General features: G+C 42.2%; 1 protein-coding gene across 3 annotated transcripts; it reads right to left on the reverse strand.

Annotated features, from left to right (window-relative positions):
* Positions 1 to 1186: 1186 nt before the first annotated feature.
* F12 (coagulation factor XII) lies at positions 1187 to 25433 on the reverse strand. 3 transcript variants are annotated; one of them, XR_011557993.1, is made up of 14 exons: positions 25325 to 25419; positions 21643 to 21679; positions 19873 to 19972; positions 19596 to 19666; positions 19265 to 19372; positions 18039 to 18173; positions 13620 to 13724; positions 11272 to 11443; positions 7437 to 7537; positions 7083 to 7356; positions 6125 to 6261; positions 5467 to 5610; positions 3667 to 3786; positions 1187 to 1823 (listed from the first exon to the last, which is right to left on the reverse strand). XR_011557993.1 is itself a non-coding variant. In XM_070738837.1 (14 exons), exons 1-14 carry the CDS (start codon positions 25385 to 25387, stop codon positions 1668 to 1670), a joined length of 1752 nt encoding a protein of 583 aa, XP_070594938.1. In that variant the 5' UTR covers positions 25388 to 25433; the 3' UTR covers positions 1187 to 1667. The 3 variants fall into 3 exon arrangements, 2 of the variants coding, with proteins under 2 accessions (XP_070594938.1, XP_070594939.1); XM_070738837.1 differs by having other exon boundaries at positions 3667 to 3815; positions 25325 to 25433; XM_070738838.1 differs by lacking the exon at positions 21643 to 21679 and having other exon boundaries at positions 3667 to 3815; positions 25325 to 25433.

Raw genomic sequence — 25433 nt, forward strand, 5'->3', positions numbered from 1 at the left:
CCCCACTCCCATCCAGGCAATAGCCCATCCCTGACCTCATCCCACTGTCTGTAAGAGGTGTGAATAAGCGCACCACTGTGCCTACCATCCCTGTCCTACTGTCCTCTTTTATCATTACTTTTTACTTTTGTTACATATTATTATTATTGTTGTTGTTATTATTATTATTATTATTATTATTATTATTTATTAGATGTGTATGCCGCCCCTCTCCACAGACTTGGGGCGGCTCACAGCAGTAAGTCTAAAATAACAATTTTATATTAAAAACCTAAAAAAACCCTTATATAAAAACATGCACACAAGCATTCCATACATAAAACTACATAGGCAAGGGGAGATGTCTCAGTTCCCCCATGCCTGACGGCAGAGGTGGGTTTTAAGAAGTTTGCGAAAGGCAAGGAGGGTGAGGGCAGTCCTGTTCTTCGGGGGAAGCTGGTTCCAGAGGGTTGGGGCCACCACAGAGAAGGCTCTTCCCCTGGGTCCCACCAGCCGACATTGTTTAGTCGGCGGGACCCGGAGAAGGCCAACTCTGTGGGACCTAACCAGCCGCTGGGATTCGTGCTGCAGAAGGCGGTCTCGCAGATATCTTGGTCCGGTGCCATGAAGGGATTTATAAGTCATAACCAACACTTTGAATTGTGACCGGAAACTGATCGGCAACCAATGCAGACTGCGGAGTGTTGGTGTAACGTGGGCATATTTAGGGAAGCCCATGATTGCTCTTGCAGCTGCATTCTGCACGATCTGAAGTTTCCGAACACTCTTCAAAGGTAGCCCCATGTAGAGAGCATTACAGTAGTCGAACCTCGAGGTGATGAGGGCATAAGTGACTGTGAGCAGTGACTCCCGGTCCAGGTAGGGCCGCAACTGGTGCACCAGGCGAACCTGGGCAAACGCCCTCGTCGCCACAGCTGAAAGATGGTTCTCTAATGTGAGCTGTGGATTGAGGAGGACCCCCAAGTTGCAGACCCTCTCTGAGGGGGTCAATAATCCCCCCCCCCAGGGTGATGGGCGGACAGATAGAATTGTCCTTGGGAGGCAAAACCCACAGCCACTCCATCTTATCAGGGTTGAGTTTGAGTCTGTTGACACCCATCCAGACCCCACAGCCTCCAGACACTGGCACAGTAGTTATACAAACTACTATCCTATACATATTTGACTAATAAACAAACAAACAAACAAAGTTTTCAAGGGCTTCATTTAGCTGAGCTCCAGATTTTGTGGCTCTATCCATTGGAGGGGAAATCTACCTTTTCAGAATCTCCTCAAGAATGACACCAAGTTGATGCCCATCGCTGAGATGTATTTGGCATGGAGAACAAATGTGAGGCTTCGGGATACAGTGCAGGCATCCACCCCTTCTGGTGTTTCTAGCCTTCCTAGCAGAGAGGAGGGAGCAGTCGAACTCAAGCAGTAGTACGCCTCCCATTGTCTCAGTAATTATTATTTTTTGCCTACAACTTGGAGTCTGAATATTTGGTACGGGATGGTTTATTATCCCCCCAAATATCCCACACAACTGGTGTCTTCCAATTCTGTAATGTTCAACATCTAGCCTAGGGAACTGCACATACAACAAGAGAGAAGATGTTCAAGCCCATGAGGAGAGCTGACGCATGGCCCAGGATTTCAGTTTCACTGGCTTTCCACTCTTTGGCTTGCTAATGCATGTTGCTTTGAATCCAGCTGAGGTAGCGAGCGACATTGGTGTAAACTCCAGGTTTGCTCCTTTGGGCACAGCCTGTGCCCCAGCTAACAATGCCACGGATGGTGGCCTTGCCTCGCTCTTCACATACCAGGGGCCCGCCAGAATCTCCCTAAAGCACAGAAGGGGAGAAAGATGGATCAGCAAAGGGCAGCATCAAATAATCTCATTTCAGATTATTGAAAAGTTGAAAAGCTTCAACTTTTCTTAATGAAATTGGTAGGGGTTGCAAATCCATCTGCTGTAGCCTGCTCCGGTCTCTTTACTTCCTGAGGATAAACTACCATTTTATGGCTCCTGGCTGTGGGGATTTTGGTTACAGTGATTTTGTTTTGAAAACAGATTCCCCACAGGGCTGGTCTGAACCCTACGAAGTTACTGCAGCGCTTGTTCTTAAGCGGGATTGTTTCTTATGTTAGCAAAAATCCATAAACGGACGCCCGATTTCATCGAAGCAAAATCCCAAAACAGAAGCTATGCAACAATTCCATACCTTTTTATTTCTACAAGATAAATCAAATAGATTTATTAAAAGTAGAAATAATTGATAAAACAGGATAATATGAAGGAATCTTGATGCATATCAATAGTGGGGTTCACTTACCTTCGCTAACCAGTTTGGAACTTTGAACGTTGTGTAGCCTCCCACTGCTGTCGCTAGTGGTTTGCTCTAATCAAAGCAAACCAGTAGCAATCCACCACTGGTGCATATGCTTCAGCAAATGAAATATTAGGTCCACATTTGCCATATTTACCATTCATTCTTAGACTACACACACATTCTTCCAAGAATAGAATTCCAAGAAAAGAATGGTCAAACAACTGGCAACTTCAAATCTCAATCAACAAATGCTCTGTCTTACACATTGGCAAAAAGAATCAGAATACAAAATACAAATTTGGAGAAAACGAAGTTGTAGATGACCCCCACTCTGTCAAAGACCTTAGAGTACTCATATCTAATGACCTAAGTTCTAGAGTCCACTGTAACAACATTGCCAAAAAAGCACTAAGAGTTGTCAATTTAATTTTACGTAGTTTCTTCTCTGGTAACATAAAACTGCTAACCAGAGCTTACAAAACATTTGTCAGACCAATTCTTGAATACAGCTCACCTGTCTGGAACACGTATTGCATATAAGACATTAATACAATCGAGAGAATACAGAAATATTTCACAAGAAGAGTCCTCTTCCGCTCGCAACGAAATATTTTATTCCACCAGACTTGAAATACTGCAATTAGGCAATTTACAACTATGTCGCCTCCAATCTGATCTAAATGTAGTTTATAAAATCATATACCAAAATGTCCTTCTTGTTAATGACTATTTCACCTTCAATTGCAGCAATACACGAACACGTAATAGATTCAAACTAAATGTAAACCACTCCAAACTCAACTGCAGAAAATACGACTTCAGCAATAGAGTGATCTAAAGGGTTTTTTTTGCCAGTGCTTCAATTGACTATGGGGAAAGACCCATTTTTCACTTTAGGTTTTGTCTTCAGAGCTATGAAGAACCTAAATTGGAATAAACGTTTCTTAATATCACCACAAATTTCTAAAGTATAATTTTGTTGATATGGGGGATTTAGCTGAGAATTTCAGAAGGAAGAATAACATTGGAGAGAAGTGTAAAGTAGCCTATTGGCCTAGAGAGTGCTACAGAAAGACTGTCTGTGAAATCTAGGTTACAATATAGAAGCTTTTCTTCTTCAAATCTATTTTATTCTATTCTCTCCACCTCAAACTGTGCGACGGGCAGCACACGAATGTAATAAACAAGTAAAAATAATAAATATATACATTATGGGTACAAGCTGAGATTGAGCTGAGATGCAAAATGTGTGGCTCTATGGGAAGTTCACAAAACAACAACTACAACCCCTTCCTGGCCACTTGACAGGTTCTGCCCCACTTTCTGAAGACTCCTTTACTTCGAATCGGTTTACCTGACATGCATCGATTCTTCCTTCCAGGTATCCTGCACATAGCATGTGTTGGCCTATCTGGGCCCCATGGACCTCTGGGGAACGGCACTGCTCATGAGGAATGATGGGCACATCTGCCTCCTGCAGATATACAGAGAGTTTGTCAGCTCCTAAAGAGGAAGCCAAAGAAAGAAGCACATTGACACAAATGAGACCTCGCCCCAGTTTTTGTCAGTCCCTCTCACACATATTGGTAGCATTTATTCGGTTTTGATACTGGACCCACATACTTGGTTTTTTTAAAAAAAGTTTTTTATTTATTATAGATAAACAAACAAACAAAAACCCAAAAAGACATGGACATGATGTGACATTCCAGTTTACACATTTTCATCGAGTTGTTTCTCTTCCTAAATTATAAAATATAAATATAAAACTTTATCTCTATATAAATATATCTCCATTTTATGTACAGTACTAGTTCCATTTTCCTTCTTTAATAATATGAAAATCTATATATCTCCAACTTCTCACTAAGTTGTTGTCACATTCCATTCCATTCCATTCTTTCCATTCTATTCTATTCTATTCTATTCTATTCTATTCTATTCTGTTGTGTCCAGAGGACATTTAAGTATTGTTACCCACCCCCTATCCTTGGGTGGGAAAATACAGAGATCTGATTGGTTGGCCCAGCCTGGCAGTAGGGGATACAAATAGCTGCCAGGCACGGCCATATTGTTGTCGTTATAGTAATTCTTGAAGTTAATAACTGTTGCTGTTGCTGTGTTCCACAATAAACGTTCCAACAGTTCCAGGTCTACTGCTGACTTACTTTTACAGACATTTCATATCCTATCCTATCCTATCCTATCCTATCCTATCCTATCCTATTTCTTTCTATTCTGTTCCTTTCCATTCCATTCCATTCCTTCAGGAAATGTTTTTACTAACCAGACAGTAAATGAAATTACTGCTGCTTTTTAAAGCACCTTTCTTTGACGTCCTGTTGTCTAGATATGTCAATTTGGTATTCCTACACTTGTTAACCAGCAAAGTTGGACCTGTTTCCTAGGGATATCAGAGTGGAAAACTGTTTTAAGGACATTGTGTGCTAGACCTGAAAGCAAATATCTCAGCAGAAGACCAGCAAGTTTCAATGAGTCATTGCACTGGTATAGTTTAAGATTGGAAAAACCATTCTGTAAATTGCATTCTGTAAGCCCTATTTTGTTCTGCTTCCATAAAGTAATGGCTACGTGCCATGTCTAATATTAAATCTAAAGCAAGTTGCATCTGGATGACAATTACTGGAAAACACAAGCATAAGAAGGCTATGGCCCTTGTGTCCCCCTGGCTCTACATCTGGGAGCACAATATTGGGTTACATAGGCTCATCAAGCAGGTTATAAGGGGCTGGAGACAAAATGAGAAAACATATTTTTCCCCTAACAGTTAATGAATTATGAAGTTTGATATAGAATGATGGTCACTCAGTCAATCAGGCCACCATCAAGTCTAGCTTATAATTATCTGTTATTGCCTCCTTTGTTGTTGTTGTTGTTAGTTGCAAAGTCGTGTCCGACCCATCGCGATCCTATGGACAACATTCCTCCAGGTCTTCCTGTCCTATATCATCTTCTAGAGTCCACTCAAGCTCACATCTACTGCTTCAGTGACTCCATCCAGCCACCTTATTCTCTATCATCCCTTTCTTTTGCCCTCAATAGGTTCTTCTCCAGTGAATCCTTCGTTCTCATTAGGTGACCAAAGTATTTGAGTTTCATCTTCAGGATCTGGCCTTCTAAAGAGCCTTCTTACCTTCATACATATGTCCCCATCCTGCAATTTGGCAGTGTCCGTTGCTCTCAGCTGTCTCCAAGGAACCAGGCAGACATATAGGTGAAATGGAGTTTGAAAATCCAGTGCAATGCCCTGGGGATTTTTCCTTTAGTTTCACCAGAGCTGGGGATAACAGGGCAAAACTGAATCAGGGTTCAAATATGAAGATTTCAGGAAGCAGGCCAACTGAATGAAAAAGTAAAAAGGTTGGTATTGCTCCCAATGAAATATGACTGAAGGTATGGAGACTTCGACCAAAATAAGAGTCTTTCGTCAAGAAGCATATGACAAGTTCTGCCAAAACTCAGCATTATTTTTACTACAGCATGCTACAGCTACCACGCATGGATTAGGGTCCAACAATAAAGCTATGCTATTCTAGATAATGATTATCAATCTAATATCAATCTAATCCCATCCACTAGATTTGAATTGCTGCTGAAAGCTACTTGCACTTGATGGAAACTGAGGTATGCAATGAACACCTTGTGGACAATCTAAGATGCACTAGGCCTAGTTTGCATTGAGTCTGGAAGACACTGGAAGCTAAGCGATGTTCATTCCCAAAGCTAGAGAGAGGGGATGGAATAGATATTTGTAACCCTTGAGAGCTGGATTTAAAAGAAGAGGTCCTCACCAATGTCATGCTCCTTAGTTATTTGTGAATAATTCTCGTGCAGTTGATACTTCTGTACCTGGAACCTCACAGTGTTTTCAGTGCTGGTATTGTAGAAGATCTGCCCAAGCACCACTGAAATTCTAGACACATCTGGCCTATAGCACAAAACGTACAATCAGCAGAACTTTTCGAGGTGATAACTAGATTATCTAAAGAAGCCTTTAACAATGCATGATGTGTTAATTAGAAACCCCATGATTCCAACATTTTGAGGGCAGTGTGTTATGGAAAACTTCTCAGGAGCAGAAGTACACAATCTTTTGAAGGAGGGATAAATCAGCAGGACCAAAGTTAAAAATGGGGGCAGATATTCCCTTTAATCTTTCCACCCAATGTAGCACATTTATCAAGAAAGGAAAAAATCACTAATACCAGAGATCTCAAATGAATGCTTCAAGACCTTTTGAATTAGGACATCCAGCTACTTTTGTTTACACAACAGTCATCTAAATTTTAGCTAACTGTCATATGTTAAATGCTGGGGTTGTCCTTACAGTGGATCAGGAACTTGCAGCTGAGGTAAAATGTAGTAGCTAGGTTGTGAATAGGACTCCTAGCCGTGCAGGAGGTACGCTACAGCTGAAATAAATTCATGGCTGCCTGTTGTCCTAAATCAGTGTTTCCCAACCTTGGCAAATGGAAGATATTTGGACTTCAACTCCCAGAATTCCCCAGCCAGCATTCGCTGGCTGGGGAATTCTGGGAGTTGAAGTCCAGATCTCTTCCAGTTGCCGAGGTTGGGAAACACTGTCCTAAATAACTTGGAATTGGGACAACTTGTGGCAATCTATCTTTGCTATTGCAGTACAGCTCTGGTTAGTCACCAAAATCATCCATTCAGATCCTGCTGAAATTTCAAAGCTCCTAACATGCTCCCATGCTATACTCATAGCATGGAAAAGGCACTGGGACTTACCTGAATTCCAGGCAATGTGCAGCAGTCAAGATCCAACAGGAATCAATGAGGCTTCCTCCACAGAATTGCTCTCCAATGTAGAGAGCAGCAAGATAGGGATGGGCACCGGGAAGTGCTACCACACCCCCTACTATACGGCTGCGTGAGGAAATGACTTTTGTATAGCGTTGTCCACAAACAGGAGCTGAGCTAGTGGCAGTCTTGGGTTTGCTGGTCACATGGCTCCTGGTTATCTCTTCCAGAGGTGCTCCTGTCGCTTTCGTTATCCCTTCACCTGTGTGAAAAACCACCCGACTCATTCACTTCTGGGGTTCAGCCATACTCAGCTCTGTCAGAGAGAATGATTTGTCTTACCATCACTTTGGGGGTAACAGCGGCTAATGTTACAGTACTCCCAGGTGATTCGTCTGTCCTGTAGCAAAAAACACCATGGCTGGGTGTCGTTATCTGGATTTCTGCCCAAAGAAAATGTTTAGGATTGTTCAAGTTAGACTAACATTCCTTTACAATATAGTGTTTCCTTTCTTACAATTTCCATTTTCTTTAAGCTGTTCTATTGCTTAGGAGCAATTGGACATTTTACATCCCTGGATACTTTGCTTTTTCAACCCCTTATGCAGTGGTACCTCTACTTAAGAACACCTCTACTTAAGAACTTTTCTAGATAAGAACCTGGTGTTCAAGATTTTTTTTGCCTCTTCTTAAGAACCATTTTCTACTTAAGAACCCGAGCCAGGAAAAATTTCCCAGGAAATTTGAGAGCAGCACGAAGGCCTGGCCAGTTTCCTGCCATTCCCCCTGAGTTTCTCTCTCTAGCGCAGTGTATGGGAGGCAGCCTCGCGCTGGGTGTATAGAAGGCGGGTGCTCATCCTTGCCACCTCAGAGTTCCTCTTTTTTTTTAAGCCTTAAAGTTTTGGATTTTTTTGATTCCCCTCATCTCATCTTCTTCCTTCAGCAGCGACTGTCTTCCTCTTCTTCTTCCTCCTCCCACCCAAATTCCAAGCTTTTATTTCTTTCCTAATGGGTTTGCATGCATTATTTGCTTTTACATTGATTCCTATGGGAAAAATTGCTTCTGCTTACAAACTTTTCTACTTAAGAACCTGGTCACAGAATGAATTAAGTTCTTAAGTAGAGGTACCACTGTATTAATTTATGTAATTTTTATCAAATTTTTCAGCCACCCATCTAACCACATCGTAACTCTGGGCGGCTTACAATATATTGTCTCTTTCTTTGATTCTCATTATTTTGCCCATTTGTGCCTCTAACTACCGCATAAAGCATGTCCCATCAATGCCCCTTTCCCCCTTATGCTCCAATGAGGTTCCCTTCAACTAGTCTCAATTTCATTGATGAGACTGCCCTAGGTCATCCTTAGCCGACTTACTTTAGAACAGGGGTCAGCAACCCACAGCTCTGGAGCCACATGTGGCTCTTTCATCCCTCTGCTGTGGCTCCGTGTCATTCAAAATAGGCATCACATCACCAATGTGTGACACCCACCACAGTAATGGGTTGCTATTGGTATGACAGGGGATGGCACACAGGTAGCAGGCACCAGATTGTGCAATTTGCATGTGACCGCTACTGGTGCCATCCTATGGGTGCTGCCATCTTTTTTCTTCATTTTTTCATATTTTTGCTTTGGGCGCACGAGAGAGAGATTCCAATGATTTTTTGCTTTGGAATCCAAATTAAAAATCACTGAAATCTCTTGTGTGTGTGCATTCTCTCATGAGATTTCAGCGCATTTTTGCTTCCTGTGCATGCACAAAAGCAAAAACATGCTGGGGCGCGTGTGTATAGCACACATGCGCACACAAGAGAATTGAAGCTGAGCGTACAGCACTCTGGTAGCAGTGGTAATGGGAATACGCCCCTGACCCACCGGCACGCAATTTATTGAGCTTTTTGATCCCCAATAGGCGAACCATGGATAAATTTATTTATTTATTTATTTATTTACTTACTTACTTACTTACGTACTTACTTACTTACTTACTTACTTACTTACTTACTTACTTACGTACTTACTTACTTACTTACTTGATTTTTATGCCGCCCTTCTCCTTAGACTCAGGGCGGCTTACAACATGTTAGCAATAGCACTTTTTAACAGAGCCAGCATATTGCCCCCACAATCCGGGTCCTCATTTTACCCACCTCGGAAGGATGGAAGGCTGAGTCAACCTTGAGCAGATGATCAGATTTGAACCGCTGACCTTCAGATCTACAAGTCAGCTTCAGTGGCCTGCAGTACAGTACCCTACCTGCTGCGCCACCACGGCTCATCCAAGAAAAGAAAAGTTTCAGAAGGAAACAGGATGTTTAATTCAACTATATATGTTAGTTTTGTGGCCGCTCAAGAAATAGTCGGGTACAGGAAGGGTCTGTGGCTTCCGGTGTTTTCTTTTCTGTGGCAAACCGGCCCAAATGGCTCTTTGAGTGTTTAAGGTTGCCGACCCCTGTCCTAGAAGACAGGCCTAGGGGAAGAGCCTTCTCCGTGGCAGCCCCGCCCCTCTGGAATCAGCTCCCTCTGGAGATTTGCATTGCTCCCACCCTCCTCGCCTTTCGCAAGACCCTTAAGACCCATCTATGTAGCCAGGCATGGGGCAGCTAAGTCATGCCCCGTTCTTCTCTGACGGTTAAATGTTATGTGTGGATGTGATTGAGTAGACTGACTGTTTTTTAGCCTAATGGGATTTTAGCTTACTGTTTTAACTATTAGATTTGTATACATGTTATTTGTATTGCATGTTGTGAGCCACTCCGAGTCCTCGGAGAGGAGTGGCATACAAGTCCAATTAATAATAATAATAATAATAATAATAATAATAATAATAATAATAATAATAATAATTTCCCTCCTTTTTCTGACACCTTCCAAGGATGGGTGGCTTCAAAGTATGTACACTTTGTTTGGCTTGGTCACCTTTGCAGGTAGTGAAGTGGATGCAGTGACTTGAAAGAGACCCAATAGAAGATTGTCATATACAGTGATCCCTCGTTTCGCGTCCTCGAGCATCGCGAAAGGGCTATATCGCGAGTTTTCAACCCGGAAGTGAACAACACCATCTGCGCATGCGTGCCCTTTTTTTTCTATGGCCACGCATGCGTAGATGGTGGAGTTTCCCCAGCTGGGAAGCAATAAGAGCAACGGGGTGGGCGGGGGAAGGCCGGGCGGTGCGCGCGCGCGGGCCGCTTCCCAGCTGGGAAGCAATAAGAGCAACGGGGTGGGCGGGGGAAGGCCGGGCGGCGCGCGCGCGGGGGCCGCTTCCCAGCTGGGAAGCAATAAGAGCAATGGGGTGGGCGGGGGAAGGCCGGGCGGCGCGCGTGCGGGGGCCGCTTCCCAGCTGGGAAGCAATAAGAGCAACGGGGTGGGCGGGGGAAGGCCGGGCGGCGCGCGCGCGGGGGCCGCTTCCCAGCTGGGAAGCAGCGAGAGCAACGGGGTGGGCGGGCAAAGGCCGGGTGGCGCGCGCGCGGACAAGCGGCAGCAGCGAGGCGGCAGGGAAACCCCAATCTTCGGCTCCTCGCTGCTGCGGTGGAAGTAAAAACACCATCTGCGCATGCGCGGATGGTGTTTTTACTTCCGCACCGCTACTTCGCGAAAAATCGATTGTCGCGTGGGGTCCTGGAACGGAACCCTCGCGATGATCGAGGGACCACTGTACTAACAGCTGCCAGAATAGTATACGCCCAACAGTGGAAAACAGATAAAATACCGGAAGAAAACATAATAATTAAAAAAATGCTAGACTGTGTGGAGATGGACAGGCTATCCAAAAGATTAGAGGGAAAAGAAGAATCAGATTACTATAAAACATGGGCAAAATTTTATGATTGGCTAAAAGAAATAAATAAATAAAAATTTATGCAAAGCAACACGTCAAATAAAAGAATTCAAAAATTAATATTATGTAAAAGAAATGTACAGTAATTCTCTGATCAAATATCAAAAAAAAAAGTGGGGAAACTTTCATTTCCCAAATGTTGTATATATATGTTTTTATGTATGTTTTTTTTCCTTTGTCTTGTATGTCAAAATATAAATAAATAAATAAATAAATAAAATTTTAAAAAAGAAAGATTGTCAGTGGGACAATATTGTATTACCACAACTCAAGGGTAGGCAGATAGCCCTTCTACTCACCAGTGGGGAAAGGCCCATTCTAAAACTTCATCTCACCTGCAGAAGGCGTGTTCCCCTAGGCCCAGGCTTACTGCATTCCTGAGTTTGATGGAATACTCCATAAGCAGGATTGGGGAGTCCCAGGGTAGGCATGGTGCCCCCGAGGAACTACTCTGAGCCATGCCTCGGTATAGGTGCCCATTCCCACTGTAGCAGGTTTCAGTGTGATCTAGGGCACGAAGAGATCGGAGAGGGATTGTAAAATGTTGAAGAATAATGTGAGGAATCTTACTCTTTACCATGATTTCAGAATGCTTCTGGGTCACATATGGGGGGCATATTTTGTTACACGAGACAGGAGCAACCACAATGACGGCCCAAATAAGTCAAGATGATAGCCAAGATTGTGATCTTGATTTTCTTAATAACCACCTCCCCACAATGGCCCTGGGTGAAGTAATGGCCCACACATATAGAATATGTTTGTATATTTAACCACCAGTACATTGACTGGTGGTTAAATCAGCAAATAGGTACTATCTGATCAGAAATATAGAACATAAGCCTCTCTTTCTTTTTCCCTCGCCCCAAGTCTTTGGAGAAGGGTGGCATACAAATCTAATAAATAATAATAATAATTTTATATGACCAACTGCCAGCCTTCTCCATTTGAGGCAATCATTCTGCTCAGAGGTAGTGTTGGGCGAACCGAACTTGTATAGTTCAGGTCCGTGCAGAACTTTGCGGTGTTCGGCATACCAAACCCAAACCCGGACTTTTAAAAAAGTCTGTATTCAGGTTCAGCATTCGCTCGAACCTCACAGTGGGCAGGAGGTGGAGGTAGTGAGGGCTCTGACTCAGCGGAGCTGGCTGAGGAACTCCAAGCCTTTTCCTTAAGAAATAAAAGGAGACAGGCGGCCGCGGGCTGCTTTGGTGAAAGACGGGAGGGCGGGGCCAGAAGTGTTGGGGTTCAGGTTCGGGTTCGGGTTCGGCGAACTTACCCGAACTTCGCCGCCGAGTTCGGCTGAACCCGCCGAACCCGAACTTTGTTGGATTCACCCAACACTACTCAGAGGTGGGTTTCTTTTACCTTCCCCACCAGTTTGGAAGTTTGTCGAGTCAGAAGTATTGACCCTCTACACATGCGCAGAAGCCTTTGCACATGAGCAGAGGGTAATTTGCCAGCTACTTTCAAGCAGTGGTGACTGGAGAACCAGTTGGGGGTCATGGCAAGCTGGCTTTCACAACCAGTTCAGTGACCAGGGGCAAATTTCTGCCACCGGTTCGCACAAACCGATCCGAACCGGTAACAACCCACCGTTGATTCTGCTGCCTGCTAATTGTGCTGGCACTTGATTTTGTGTTCTCTAAAACAGCTTTGCAGCCAGTGGATGTTAATACTGGGCCAGAGGAATAAAGTTGGCTCTTGTTTAGAAAGTTTCTATTACATGGATCGTCCTAATCAATTCTGCTCCTCTTCTTTTACATTTAATGGACAAAACATGCTTTTGTGACTCAGAACCTACAACTCAAAAGCTTCTTTCTCTTTATCATACATCCAGCAGTAGGAGCCCATCTGTCCATAACATCAGCCTAGGAAACTATAAAATATAATTGCATTGACTGGATATTTTATACAGAATCCAAACCCAAAAACAGAAATATAACTGTTTTATTTTTTTCTCTGTGGGCTCATAATTTCGCCTTTGTTATTTTTTTCTCTTTTATGTTGGCATATGACATATCTGCCTTTTTATTTTTTATTTTTGCCCTTCCTCTAGCACAGTGATTTTCAACCTTTTTTGAGCCGTGGCACATTTTTTACATTTACAAAATCCTGGGGCACACCACCAACCAAAATGACACAAAATGACACTCTAAGACACCCTCCTCTCTTTTTCCATCCCTGTCTCCCCCCCCCCGTGTGTGTATGTGTATATATACACACTCTTGAACCATTTCCAAAAACAGGTGAGGGCTGGGTTTTTTCTCTTTCTTATTCTTTGGATGCTTTTTATCATATGCTTTAAATCAAGTCACTTCTCTCTCTCTCTCTCTTTTGTTTCTCTCTCTTTCCTCTCATTCTCTGTCTCAATCATTTTCTCATTTCTCTTTTTTCCTCTCCTTTTTCTCTCATTTCTCTCTCTCTCCCTTCCTTCTTTTCTCTCTCTCTTTGTTGCTTTTTTCTCTCTCTCTCTTGCTTTCTCTTTCTCTTTTCTTTCTCTCTTGCTTTCTTTCTCTCTCACTCTCTCTCTCTCAGCAAAAAGTTGCGAGACTGGAACCTGACCTTCCTTCTTCGCGGCACACCTGACCATGTCTTGCGGCACACTGGTTGAAAAACACTGCTCTAGCACAGCTTTATCACTGTGAAGATGGATATATGAAAAACAAGACTATAAACATACCTATGTCACACAATGGTCCAGAAAAATTTGCAGGGCAGCTGCAGACCAAGTTCTGACCCAGCTGTATGCACTGACCTCCATTCAGACAGGGGTTGCTTCTGCACGCTATGGGTTCCAACAGAGAAAGATACAGAAGAAGCTGTCATGCCAGCTCAAACAATGGTAGGCTCACATTTGGTAGCTTCTGATGACTTGGCACCTGGATCTCCAACAAGCCCATGTCCCTTGAAGCCTCCCAGGGCCCCTGCCGCTCCTGATTTGGTTTATTTTATTTCATTTTATTTTATATTTAAAAAGTGTTTAAAGTGTTTTTAATAGGAAAGTGAACACAAGAACAAGGGGACACAATCTGAAGTTAGTTGGGGGAAAGATCAAAAGCAACATGAGAAAATATTATTTTACTGAAAGAGTAGTAGATCCTTGGAACAAACTTCCAGCAGACGTGGTTGGTAAATCCACAGTAACTGAATTTAAACATGCCTGGGATAAACATATATCCATTCTAAGATAAAATACAGGAAATAGTATAAGGGCAGACTAGATGGACCATGAGGTCTTTTTCTGCCGTCAGACTTCTATGTTTCTATGTTTCTATACAATATTATTATTTTTAAATGGGGGCAGCTAGCATTATGGAGCAAGGCAACCCTTTGTGCTTCCAATTTGTCATTGACCCACCTAGACATTTGGAGGCTTTGTTACAAAATTATTTAAGGGTTGGCTTTATCTCATGCTGCCCATTTACCCAGACAGAATCTAATTCTTCTTGGATCAACCAAACGCCTGTAAGTTGTAGGAATTGACTGACCAGCTTATTGCCTGAGCTGACATCATGGAGGAAGAGAGGGAGAGGGAGAGGGAGCGAGGGAGAGGTTGGCTTAAAGTCACCTATCTAGCTTTTGTGCTGAAGGTGAGACCAGTACACCTGGTCTCCTAGTTTCAAGCCTGGAGCCTTAACCACAATTTAACATATTGTATAAACCAAGAAAATCCATTTATTCAATGATGTTGTGCAAACATGAGGTATAATTAGCATTACTGTAAGACTGGAGCCTAAAAGTACACACTGCACTGCACATAGGCCAAATTACAGCAGTATTTTAATGTGTGCTGCTGCTGTGAAAAGAGTACAGATCCCATGCTTGGAGAAGTACGAAAGGATTCAAACATACAGCCGCCAGTGAAACTGTACCCTCAAGGAAACCTATAGTGAGACCACACTTGGAATGGAGTCCCCACCAGTGGTGAAATCCATTTTTTTAAACTACTGCTTCTGTGGGCGTGGCTTGGTGGCATGGTGTGGCTTCGGGGGCGTGGCTTGGGGGGCGTGACAGGGAAAGGATACTGAAAAATCCCCATTCCCTCCTCACTCCTGGGGAAAGGATATTGCAAAATCTCTACTCCCACCCTATTCTAGGGGGTAGCCAGAGGTGTTATTTGCCAGTTCTCTGAACCAGGGGTGGGTTCTATTTACCTTCCCCACTGGTTCGCATCTCGACGTTTTGTGCACGCAATTCCTCATGAAATTTGGCTTCCACACATGCTGAGTAGTAGGAATCAGCCCAAAACACAGCTGAGGAGCTGATCAGCTGTGCTTTGGGTGAAGAAATAAAGGTCATTATTAACCCAGGGGTGGGTGGGAAGGCCCTTTTTCAAGCAGCGGAAGAGGAGGTGATCCAGTTCAGGGACATCACCAGCAGATTGCTACCAGTTCGGGCTTTCTGAACCAGGAGGAACCCACTTCTACTCTGAACTACTCAAAATCTCCGCTACTGGTTCTCCAGAACCCGTCAGAACCTGTTGGATTTCACCCCTGGTCCCCACCTCTTAAGAGCACTAGGCAAGATGCAAAATTGGCCAATCAAAATAAACTAGGAGGCTGAAACAGCTCCCTTCTGAGGAAGGATTCAGTAAGGAGGACACTTTGGCTCAGAATGAAAGAGAATGAAAGGAGCAAAGTGGTACATTATGTAAATCCATGTCTGGCAGAAATCATATTGTGAGAGGAAAGGTCCTCACCCTCTTTTGTCAAAGTTATTCAGGAAGAAAAGAAGGAAATATTTTATATAGCACAGTTAAGCTTTCTGGAATTTACTGCCAGAATTGAATGCCAACAAAGGGATTCAACAGCTTTGTGGATTATCAGGTTCTAACTGGCTACTATCGTTGGTGGGTATTTACTACCTTCCGAATCATAGGCAGCAGGAGGCCTTAAATAGGATCCTGGGGAGTAAAAATGGAAGAGGATTATAGTCCACCTGATCCAGGTGGTGGTAAGCATCTCAAATGCATCCTTGTGTTTAGTATGCTGGACTAGAAGGAACTGTAGCCTGATCCAGAAGGACTCTATGAATTCCTCCTTAGTGAATTTAAAGAAAAAGGCTTTTTCAAGAAGATGGTGAGAAGTGATGGGAGGTATGAACAGGAGTAAGAACATTTTCATGTAAACATGTCAAGGTCAATGAAGCCCCAAATATTTTTTATTTTTAAAAAATCCAGTACCTTCTGGACTTTTTGATAGAGCAATGGTTTCTATTCTAATAATACATACCTGTACTTATCAATCTTTGCATCTATAAGACAGGTGGACTTCAACTCCTAGAATTGCTGGATGAGTAATATTGAGAGTTGAAGTCCACCTTTCTTAAAGTCACCAAGGTTAAGAAAAACTGATATATACAGTTCACCTTTCCTTAAGCTCTGACAGCAGACTGATACAAATGTTATATTATGTCATGATCTCATGTGTGAGGTTTTACATGACTTCTTCAATTGATACAGAGTATATCCAATGAGGAATTTTCAATTACATTGATCACCAGGAAGGACTGTGTGATCTGCTTCACCCATTTGGGCTTCATCAGATATACATAGAATAACATCTGGCTACTCATGTTTGATGAGTTCTAATTGTTGTACATACTCCCGGTCAGTTGGAGGATGATGAAGATATTGAGGACTCGGATTCAGATAGTGTTTATGAATTAGTGTGTGTGTGGGGGGGTTACAGGTAGTAGAACAGGTGGGAGGCCAGCCACAGGATGGGGCTATGAGTTCAGGATCTAGCGAGGGAGAATCAGACGCTCGCTGGGTTAACCCTAAATTCAGAAGGGCCCAAAAACGTAGAGAACAGAGGTCTGGAAGAAGATATTAAGGAGAGGAATGGGTTAAATACTGTAGTGATGTATTTGGCACGTCAGGGGGTCAGTGGGGAAGAAGGGTATTCTGTGTGGTTAATAGTCAGGGCTGCTGTTTTTAGAGATCATGCATTTAGGAAAATAAATCTTGTTAAGTGGTGAAGGAGAAGGAATGTGAGAAATGCGGTCAAGGGAGATAATGGACCAACAGATAAGTGCGTGTATGAAATGTGTTTGAATTCCATAAGAGCAGAGAAATAAATGGAGTTTCTTTATTCATGATATAATGCATTTAATAAGAGTTATTTGTAATTGCTAAACTTCTACCAGAAACCAGAACACTAATAATAGACAAAATTGGCCATAGGGTGCCTTCTAGCGGTCATTGTAATGGTACCATCTTACTTGATACATGAAAAAAAAATAAAACTTCCTCAAATCAAGGACTAATTTTAGTTTCAAATTTGATCTTTTTTCAACTTCCCAATCTAGCCAATAGCCATAGGGTTGCTTACTGATCTTCCACTCAAATAATAACTAGGCCTAATCCTACTTTTTTTAAATTATTATTTATTTATTGGATTTGTATGCCGCCCCTCTCCATGGACTCGGGGCAGCTAACAACAGTGGTAAAAACAGCATGTGACAATCCAATACTAAAACAGCTAAAAACCCTTGTTATAAAAAACCAATCATACATACAAACATACCATACATAAATTGTAGAAGCCTAGGGGGAAAGAATATCTCAGTTCCCCCATGCCTGACGGCAGAGGTGGGTTTTGAGGAGCTTATGAAAGGCAAGGAGGGTGGGGGCTATTCTAATCTCTGGGGGGAGTTGGTTCCAGAGGGCCGGGGCTGCCACAGAGAAGGCTCTTCCCCTGGGTCTCGCCAAATGACATTGTTTAGTTGACGGGACCCGGAGAAGGCCCACTCTGTGGGACATAACTGGTCCCTGGGATTCATGCGGCAGAAGGCGGTCCCGGAGATAGTCTGGTTTGGTGCCATGAAGGGCTTTATAGGTCATAACCAACACTTCTTTTTGAGATCAGTCAAAGTCAGTTAGACGCTATCAGCTACTATTAAAACTATTAGTTTTAGTATTGCCTCACTATTAAGGTAAGAATTTTAAAGTAATTCTGACTTTATTCAAGTCTTTATGTGATCCTACTTCGTTAGAATGTGAAGCTTATACTTTGAGCAACAGGCAATGGAGTAATTTCTTCCCTTTATTTCAACATAACTGGTTTATAGCTTGCGTCTGCCCATTTTGGCATCTGACCTTTTCCGCGCACTGCCTTGCAGAGAATCTTCCTTATGAGACAGCGGCACTCCTTCAGTCCAGCAGTGGGAAAATATTGCAGCCATGTTTCCTTCTTGCCAATATGCAACCACCTTTGTGATCCAAAGCAGCCTTCTGTGAAGTCAAGCCACGGGGTGAGGAGAGACTCAGCTCATATTAACCTTCAGCAATTATGCCTGCTCCTCGGAGAGGTTTACAAAAACACCCCATCCCTCCCTACCCTACAGTTCCGAGGAAGCCTCTCATTAAAATATGGAAGACTTTAAAAATCGCCTGGCTTCTTAACATCCCATTACAACATCATAACATTCTTTCTCTTTCCTTTTGGACCCTCTATGCCCCCAGGAAGAAAAAATATGACACTATGAGAGTGATGGCGAACCTATGGCATGGGTGCTGTTGTGTATGTAAATAAGATATATAAATAGTTATGGAATAGTTATGGAAATAGGTTAATATGAAATTCAAGAAGTTGTCTAGACACGCCTAGCAGAAAAAAGTTTTTAAAAGAGCAGCACAACCGCGAGCCGGCATTCTTGCTTTCTATTTGTAGCCGTTCACTCCTGGTTGTTTTGTTACCATTCCTGCCCAATTCCTAATAAAACGAATCGGATCAGATCAGTGTCCGTTCATCATTTGCGATCTAACAGGTGCCACGGGTGACACACTAAGCCATATCTGTTGGCACGCGAACTGTTGCCCTAGCTCAGCTCCAATGTGCATGTGTGTGCCGGCCAGTTGATTTTTGGCTCACACAGAGGCTCTGTTTTTGGCTTCCAGAGAGCCTCCGGGCAGATTGGGAGGGCGTTTTTACCCTTCTCTAGCTCCGGGGAAGCCTTTAGAGCCTGGGAAGGCTGAAACATGAACCTACTGGGCCCATCAGAAGTTGGGAAACAGGCCTGCAGGGGACAGTGGAAGCTGTTTTTGCCCTCCACAGGAATTGAATTATGGGTATGGGTACTCGTGCATATGCGATTGCGCAAGCACACGTTCTTTCGGCAACGGAGGGGAAAAAGGTTCACCATCACTGCACTATGAAACACATGAATTCCTTTTAAGAGGGAGCTAGTCTCTCAGTCAATGAATTTGAAATGCCATAGGCCCCTGTACATTCCAGCAAGGAGAAGCATGGACCTTACATTGACCTTGGTTGTGCAAAGGCCTCTCTATACCTGACAGGGAGGAGAGAGGATTCAGAACCATACCTATCTCACAGCGTCTCCCATGGAAACCAGCTGTGCAGGTGCAGTGGAATCCAGTCTTCCTAGCTTCGCAGGCGCCCCTGTTCAGGCAGGGGTTAGGATCACAGTACCCTGAAAAGAGATGACTATAGGTTATCATCCTTGGATAGATACAGCTAATATTTGACTGTGTCGAAGCAGGGGCATAAAATTTGACACTGTGGATTGCAGCCATATCAAAAATACAGTTTCACCTGAGATGCATTCACAGGGAACGTTGCCCCTGGAAAAAATAATCCTTTGTTTGGGCCATAATACATAGGCTTAAACTAATAAATAAACACCACTGACTCACCTGTTGGCCTTTCCTCTTTCTGACAAAGCTTCCATTGTTGGTCTCCGTCATAGTTTTCTGTGGTGGCGCACCTGAGAGGGAAGAATCTCGTCTCGTGCAAAGTGTGTAGGGAAGATGGGGCCAGTGCCACAATTTGCACGTGACTTCTTCTTTCATTCCCCCATCCGCCCCCAAGGTCAATCAAGCCTCAAACGTCTTCTTCTCTGCTCCCTACTTGCTCCCGAGTTCTCCTTATTCCTGTATGTAATCCATACTTTTCTGGCCAATCAATACTTACCAAAGCTGAGATTTAAGGAAGTCACCAGGGAGACAGGAGTAGTGCATTTGGCGTTGGTAACGGAACGGGAAATGACAGGATTCCTCACTGGATGATGTCACTGCAAGGCAAAGGGAGATGGGTCTATTTCTTGGGCTAAAAGGCTGCCCTGCCACGTCCACTCCCTTACATCCCCTTACATAACACACTCCAGTGAAAGATTATTGCATTTCTTAAGTGCTAATGTGGTGGTGATGGTGATGGAGAGAGTAGAAGCAGCCTAGCCTTATTCCTGATAGAATAGAATAAAATAGAATAGAATTCTTTATTGGCCAAGTGAGATTGGACACACAAGGAATTTGTCTTGGTGCATATGCTCTCAGCGTACATAAAAGAAAAAGATACATTTGTCAAGAATCATGCGGTACAACACTTAATGATTGTCATAAGGGTCAAATAAGCAATGAAGAAACAATCAATATTAATAAAAATCTTAGGATACAAGCAACACGTTACGGTCATACAGTCCTAAGTGGGAGGAAAAGGATGATAGGAATGATGAGAAAAACTAGTAGAAATAGAAGTGCTGATTTAGCAAAAAGTCTGACAGTGTTGAGGGAATTATTTGTTTAGTAGAGTGATGGCGTTCGGGAAAAAACTGTTCTTGTGTCTAGTTGTCTTGGTGTGCAGTGCTCTATAGTGACGTTTTGAGGATAGGACTTGAAACAGTTTGTGTCCAGGATGCGAGGGGTCAGTAAATATTTTCCCGCTCTCTTTTTGACTCGTGCAGTATACAGGTCCTCAATGGAAGGCAGGTTGGCAGCAATTGTTTTTTCTGCAGTTCTGATTGTCGTCTGAAGTCTGTGTTGGTCCTGTTGGGTTGCAGCACCAAACCAGTGCAGATGACAGACTCAATGATTCCTCTGTAGAACTGTGTCAGCAGCTCCTTGGGCAGTTTGTGCTTTTTTGATTATGTTTTTGATGTTAGGTGAACATTTTAGGTCTTGAGATATGGTGGAACCTAGAAATTTGAAGGTCTCTACTATTGATACTGTGTTCTCTACTATTGTGAGAAGTGGAAGGGTAGAAGGGTTTCTCCTAAAGTCTACCACCATTTCTATGGTTTTGAGTGTGTTCAGTTCTGGATTGTTCTGGTCACACCACAAGGATAGTTGTTCAACCTCCCGTCTGTATGCGGATTCATCATTGTCTTGATACTTTGGGCTGCTACCGGTATATTATTTGCTTGTTTGTTTGTTTGTTTGTTTGTTTGTTTGTTCGTTCGTTCGTTCGTTCGTTCATTTATTTATTTATTTATTTATTTATTTATTTATTTATTTATTTATTTATTATTAATTAGACTTCTCTGCCGCCCTTCTCGAAGCAACTCAATATTAGCACATTGGCTGGTTCCTACCCCCAACCCCCTTCGTCCGCTTCTTCTATTCCTATTAAATGTGGTCCAGCTACAATTCTTGCTTTAATGGTCTTGGTTTCCAAGCAGCTCTAATGGTGAGATGATGGAGACAAGATCCAATTTCTTGGTGTTGCTCGTGGTACTGTAGTGGTCCAACGGTGAAAGATGGGGGTGCAGCCCTCAAGACAACCTTTTTGGGGGAACTCCCACTTTTAGGCTGAGCTGAAGGGAGTCAGAAGCTCCAAACTTGAACCTGGTAGGATTGCTCTCTTTCTTTAACTGACACAAGAATATCTCTTTCTCTCCCTCCCTCCCTCTCCAGTCATTCACGTCCAAGTTTCAGACCCATTATAGACTACGATAGCCATACTCACCTTCATGTTTCGCCTTGTGGGGCTTACCAATTACACCCTGCCAAAAAAGCAAATGGACGTGTCACAGTAACCTTACAAAACTTGATTTATATTCTCTGCAAAGCAACATTCCCTTCTTTCCAGGATAACAAAATACCTTGATAGATGCTAAGAGGCTTACTAGGAAAGGAACAAAGAGATCATCTGTTTCTGTAAGGTCTATCTTGAAAAGCTTTCCACTTTATTTGTAAGATAAGCAGTATAAAGTATTTACACATTTTCTATCCTGTTCTTTTCTACAAGCTATCAGCTTCTTTTTATTAAATGTCTCACATTATTTGATGTTTTTGTTTTCTAACTTGTAGGTAACCCTCATTTTCAGCAACTGTTGAAAATTATAACAGCATTGAAAAGTATGCTTACAATTGGTCTTGAATTTACAATTATTGCTGTGTCTCCATGGTTAGGATGTTTTACAACCGGCAGATATTAATGACAGTCATAACATTCCACAATCATGATTTGTGATCTTCCTAGCTGGCTTCCAACAAGCAAAGTCAATGGGAAAACCAGCAATTTACGTTGGAAATATGGAGGAATTAAGGGGTCATTTTATCATGCTTGATGGACTTGTAAAAAAAACCCCATACATATTTTGAATTCAGATACATACAGTGATATAAAGAATTCCAAAGAATAAGATTTAACTGGAAGCAGAACATTTTTGTTGGGATTAATAGTCAGCCAACTTTTTAAAAAGCCAAGCAAGATTATTTTTATATACAATCATTGTTGTGACACCACCCTTCGTGCAAAATTGGAAAGATCCTGATATCTTTCTCAAATGGAGGAATGGTTGGTGGAGATGGTGGAATTAGAAGAGATGGCAAAATTAACTCATTTGCTTAGAGAACTATCAACTACTGCATTTATTAGTGATTGGAAATCCCTAATGGACTTTTTGTTGAAAAAATAAAATATTAATTGATGGTTTATGGATTTGTTGATTAGAAAGGTAGAATATGCAAAGAAGAAAACTTTAATATAACCATAGAGAGAGTAAATATAAATGCATTTATCAATGTAATGGGTTGAGCATGATCATGGGAGGTTTCGCTTAAAGACTGTGTCACTTAGCAATGGAACTGCAGTTCCAACTGCAGTCAGTAAGTGAGAACAACCTGTATTTTACAATTCATTTGTAGCACCTTTTTATTTTAAGACAAACAAGCAACCATCTAGAAACTGCAACTGGTTCGGAATGCAGCAGCGCACACAGCAATGGAGAGTTTTATACATATAACATCTCTGTTATTTGGACTGCGCTGCCTTACTGGATGCAATTTAAGGTGCTAGTCATCATTGTCAGTGTATGAGAGTTCGTGAATATTTTAAAGAAATAAATAAAAGTTTTTCAAAATTTATCTGGCAAAATAAAAAGCCGAGAATTAAATTTACATATCTCCAAGACAGTAAAAGTAGAGGAGGCTTGGGGCTCCCAGACTTAAAACTATATTATAACGCCGCAGAGCCTGGGAGTGGCTTAGCTTGACTGATTTATATATAAGAGTTGCTTTGTCCTTGCAATATTACCTCTATATTATATTGCTTCTGTGAATATAGCTTCTGTGATTTTGTTTTCTGTGCTTCTGGATTCTGAGTTCTGGTTCTGGCTTCTGCTGCATGGGTACTGTATACATGCATCATGATTTAAATTACCGTATTGTATATACAGAAGTTTCTTAGATAAATGAATCCTGCAGAATTATTTACTTATTTTATTAATTGGATACTTGCGTGCTGGTTGGATTGCTGCAAACTCTAACAATCACCTTTAAAGTCCAGGTTGGTCCAGCCAGCTTATCTGCAGGATCACCTTTCCCAAAGGAAATCTATCTTTCCCAACTGGTCAGATAGAGGGGGCATGCTGCTAGCTAGTCCCTTCCACTAAATATCTGATGCAAGGGTGGGCTATGGTTCCATTTGTTGCTGGTTCACTCAGGGTTGCGGCAGGAATGCGCGAGCACAGCAATCCAAAAATAGCTTCCGCGCATGTGCAGAAGCAAAATCCAAGATGGCGGCACCCACAGAAGACACTGAAAGAACTAGTTATGTGACATCATCACTGGTTTACTAATGGTTCTAAAGAACCAGTTAGAATCGGTAGGAACTCACCTCTGATCTGATGGAAGCTAGGAAGTCTTTCCCATGGCAGCCACTGTCCTATGAAATAGCTTTCTCCCTGAAGATTGGCAAACTTCCACCCTCCTAGCCTTCCATAAAACTTTGAAGATCTGGCTTTTCCCCAGAGCACTGGCATAAGGGACTATATAACTTGAGGCCAGATTTTCAATGTTTTTGACATGCTTAGTTTTATAGTTGCTTATACTTTTTATTATGGTTTTTATATTGTTAGGAGACACCCAGAGTTGATTATAAAATAAACAGTGATATAATTTTTTAAAACAAATAAATATCGTCCACTTACAAAATATTACAACTGTCTGTAAATTTTAATGTCCTAAGTTAATATATGGAAGATTGTAACAGCTGTCTCTGTAAGCTGTTTTTACAGCTGCCTTCTGTAATACAGACTTGTACAATTTCTATCCCTGTCAGTTAGAGAAAGCTGCTATGTAGCAGGGACGTAGAATCCAGAAGATAATGTCATTGCCAGAAACTACACATTTCCCATTCTTGTTATACAAATCCTCTTTTTTTCTCCAGAAGCAAACAGGACTCACAGCAAAATAACTTATGGCTGAACATAATGGTATGAGGAATAACCTTGGGACTTGCAGGATCCCTGCAACTTAATGGCCTTTTTACCGCAGGAATCCTTTTTCTGCTACTTTTCAAATTGCACAGCGAAATCACTTCTGCTGAAGGGGGAAAGAAACAGACATACCTATTGTGTCCTCTTAAAACACACATACCTATTATGGCTCTTAAAAAGCTCACAAAAGAGTACAGCATTGTGCAGGAGGAAATAGCCTTGTGAAAGTTTTCCAATTCTTATTTGGAATTTAGTATGCGCGTGGGTGGTTTTATTTTGGAGTCAAAATGAAAGCTCCCATGGGAACAATTAAGAGCAGTGCTATTTGACCTCTGGAGTTCAAAATATAAATGCAAATGTTTAAAAATCTTCCATCTCTCAAGAAAATGGTGTTTCCACGAGGAGGGGAATAGGAATATGTTCGTTAGCTGTCCCTGGTGATATGGCAACAAATCCACACAGCTTCCACACATTTTTAAACAGGATCCCTAACATTAATAAACATATATAAGGATGGTCCACAAGCACCACTGAGGACAATAGATTACTTGAGTGCTGAGGAAACCAATTGTTTTCAACAATGGATATTTTTCTCCTACAAGACAAACGAGTAACAATGAAGCATATCTCATGTCACAAAACAATACACACAAAAAAAGCCTCCCGAGACTCACAAATCCCAATCTTATGCCTGAGTCGCTGGACTTGAGAGCACATCGCAAGTCTCAGTAAGGGATCTGAAATATTCTGGAGTAGGAAACAAAGTTAGGAAATAGACCACATTCTAGACCATGCCTCATTCATATTCCATTTCGTCTCCATTATATCTTCCCATATAGACAAATACCTAGTACGTGAAGGTTAAGAGTTGGATGTCAATACTAATAGAATGAAACAAATATGAAATTTGATGTTCTGGAATCTCACCAAGAATCGCTCCCATGGATTCAAAATCACCAATAGCAGGAGAAGCAGCAATTGAGCTGTCATGGTGGTGTCCGGGAACGGATGAAATAGAGAGGTTTTGTTGACTGCT

Source organism: Erythrolamprus reginae, chromosome 2, assembly GCF_031021105.1.
Source record: "Erythrolamprus reginae isolate rEryReg1 chromosome 2, rEryReg1.hap1, whole genome shotgun sequence".
Lineage (NCBI taxonomy): Eukaryota > Metazoa > Chordata > Lepidosauria > Squamata > Dipsadidae > Erythrolamprus > Erythrolamprus reginae.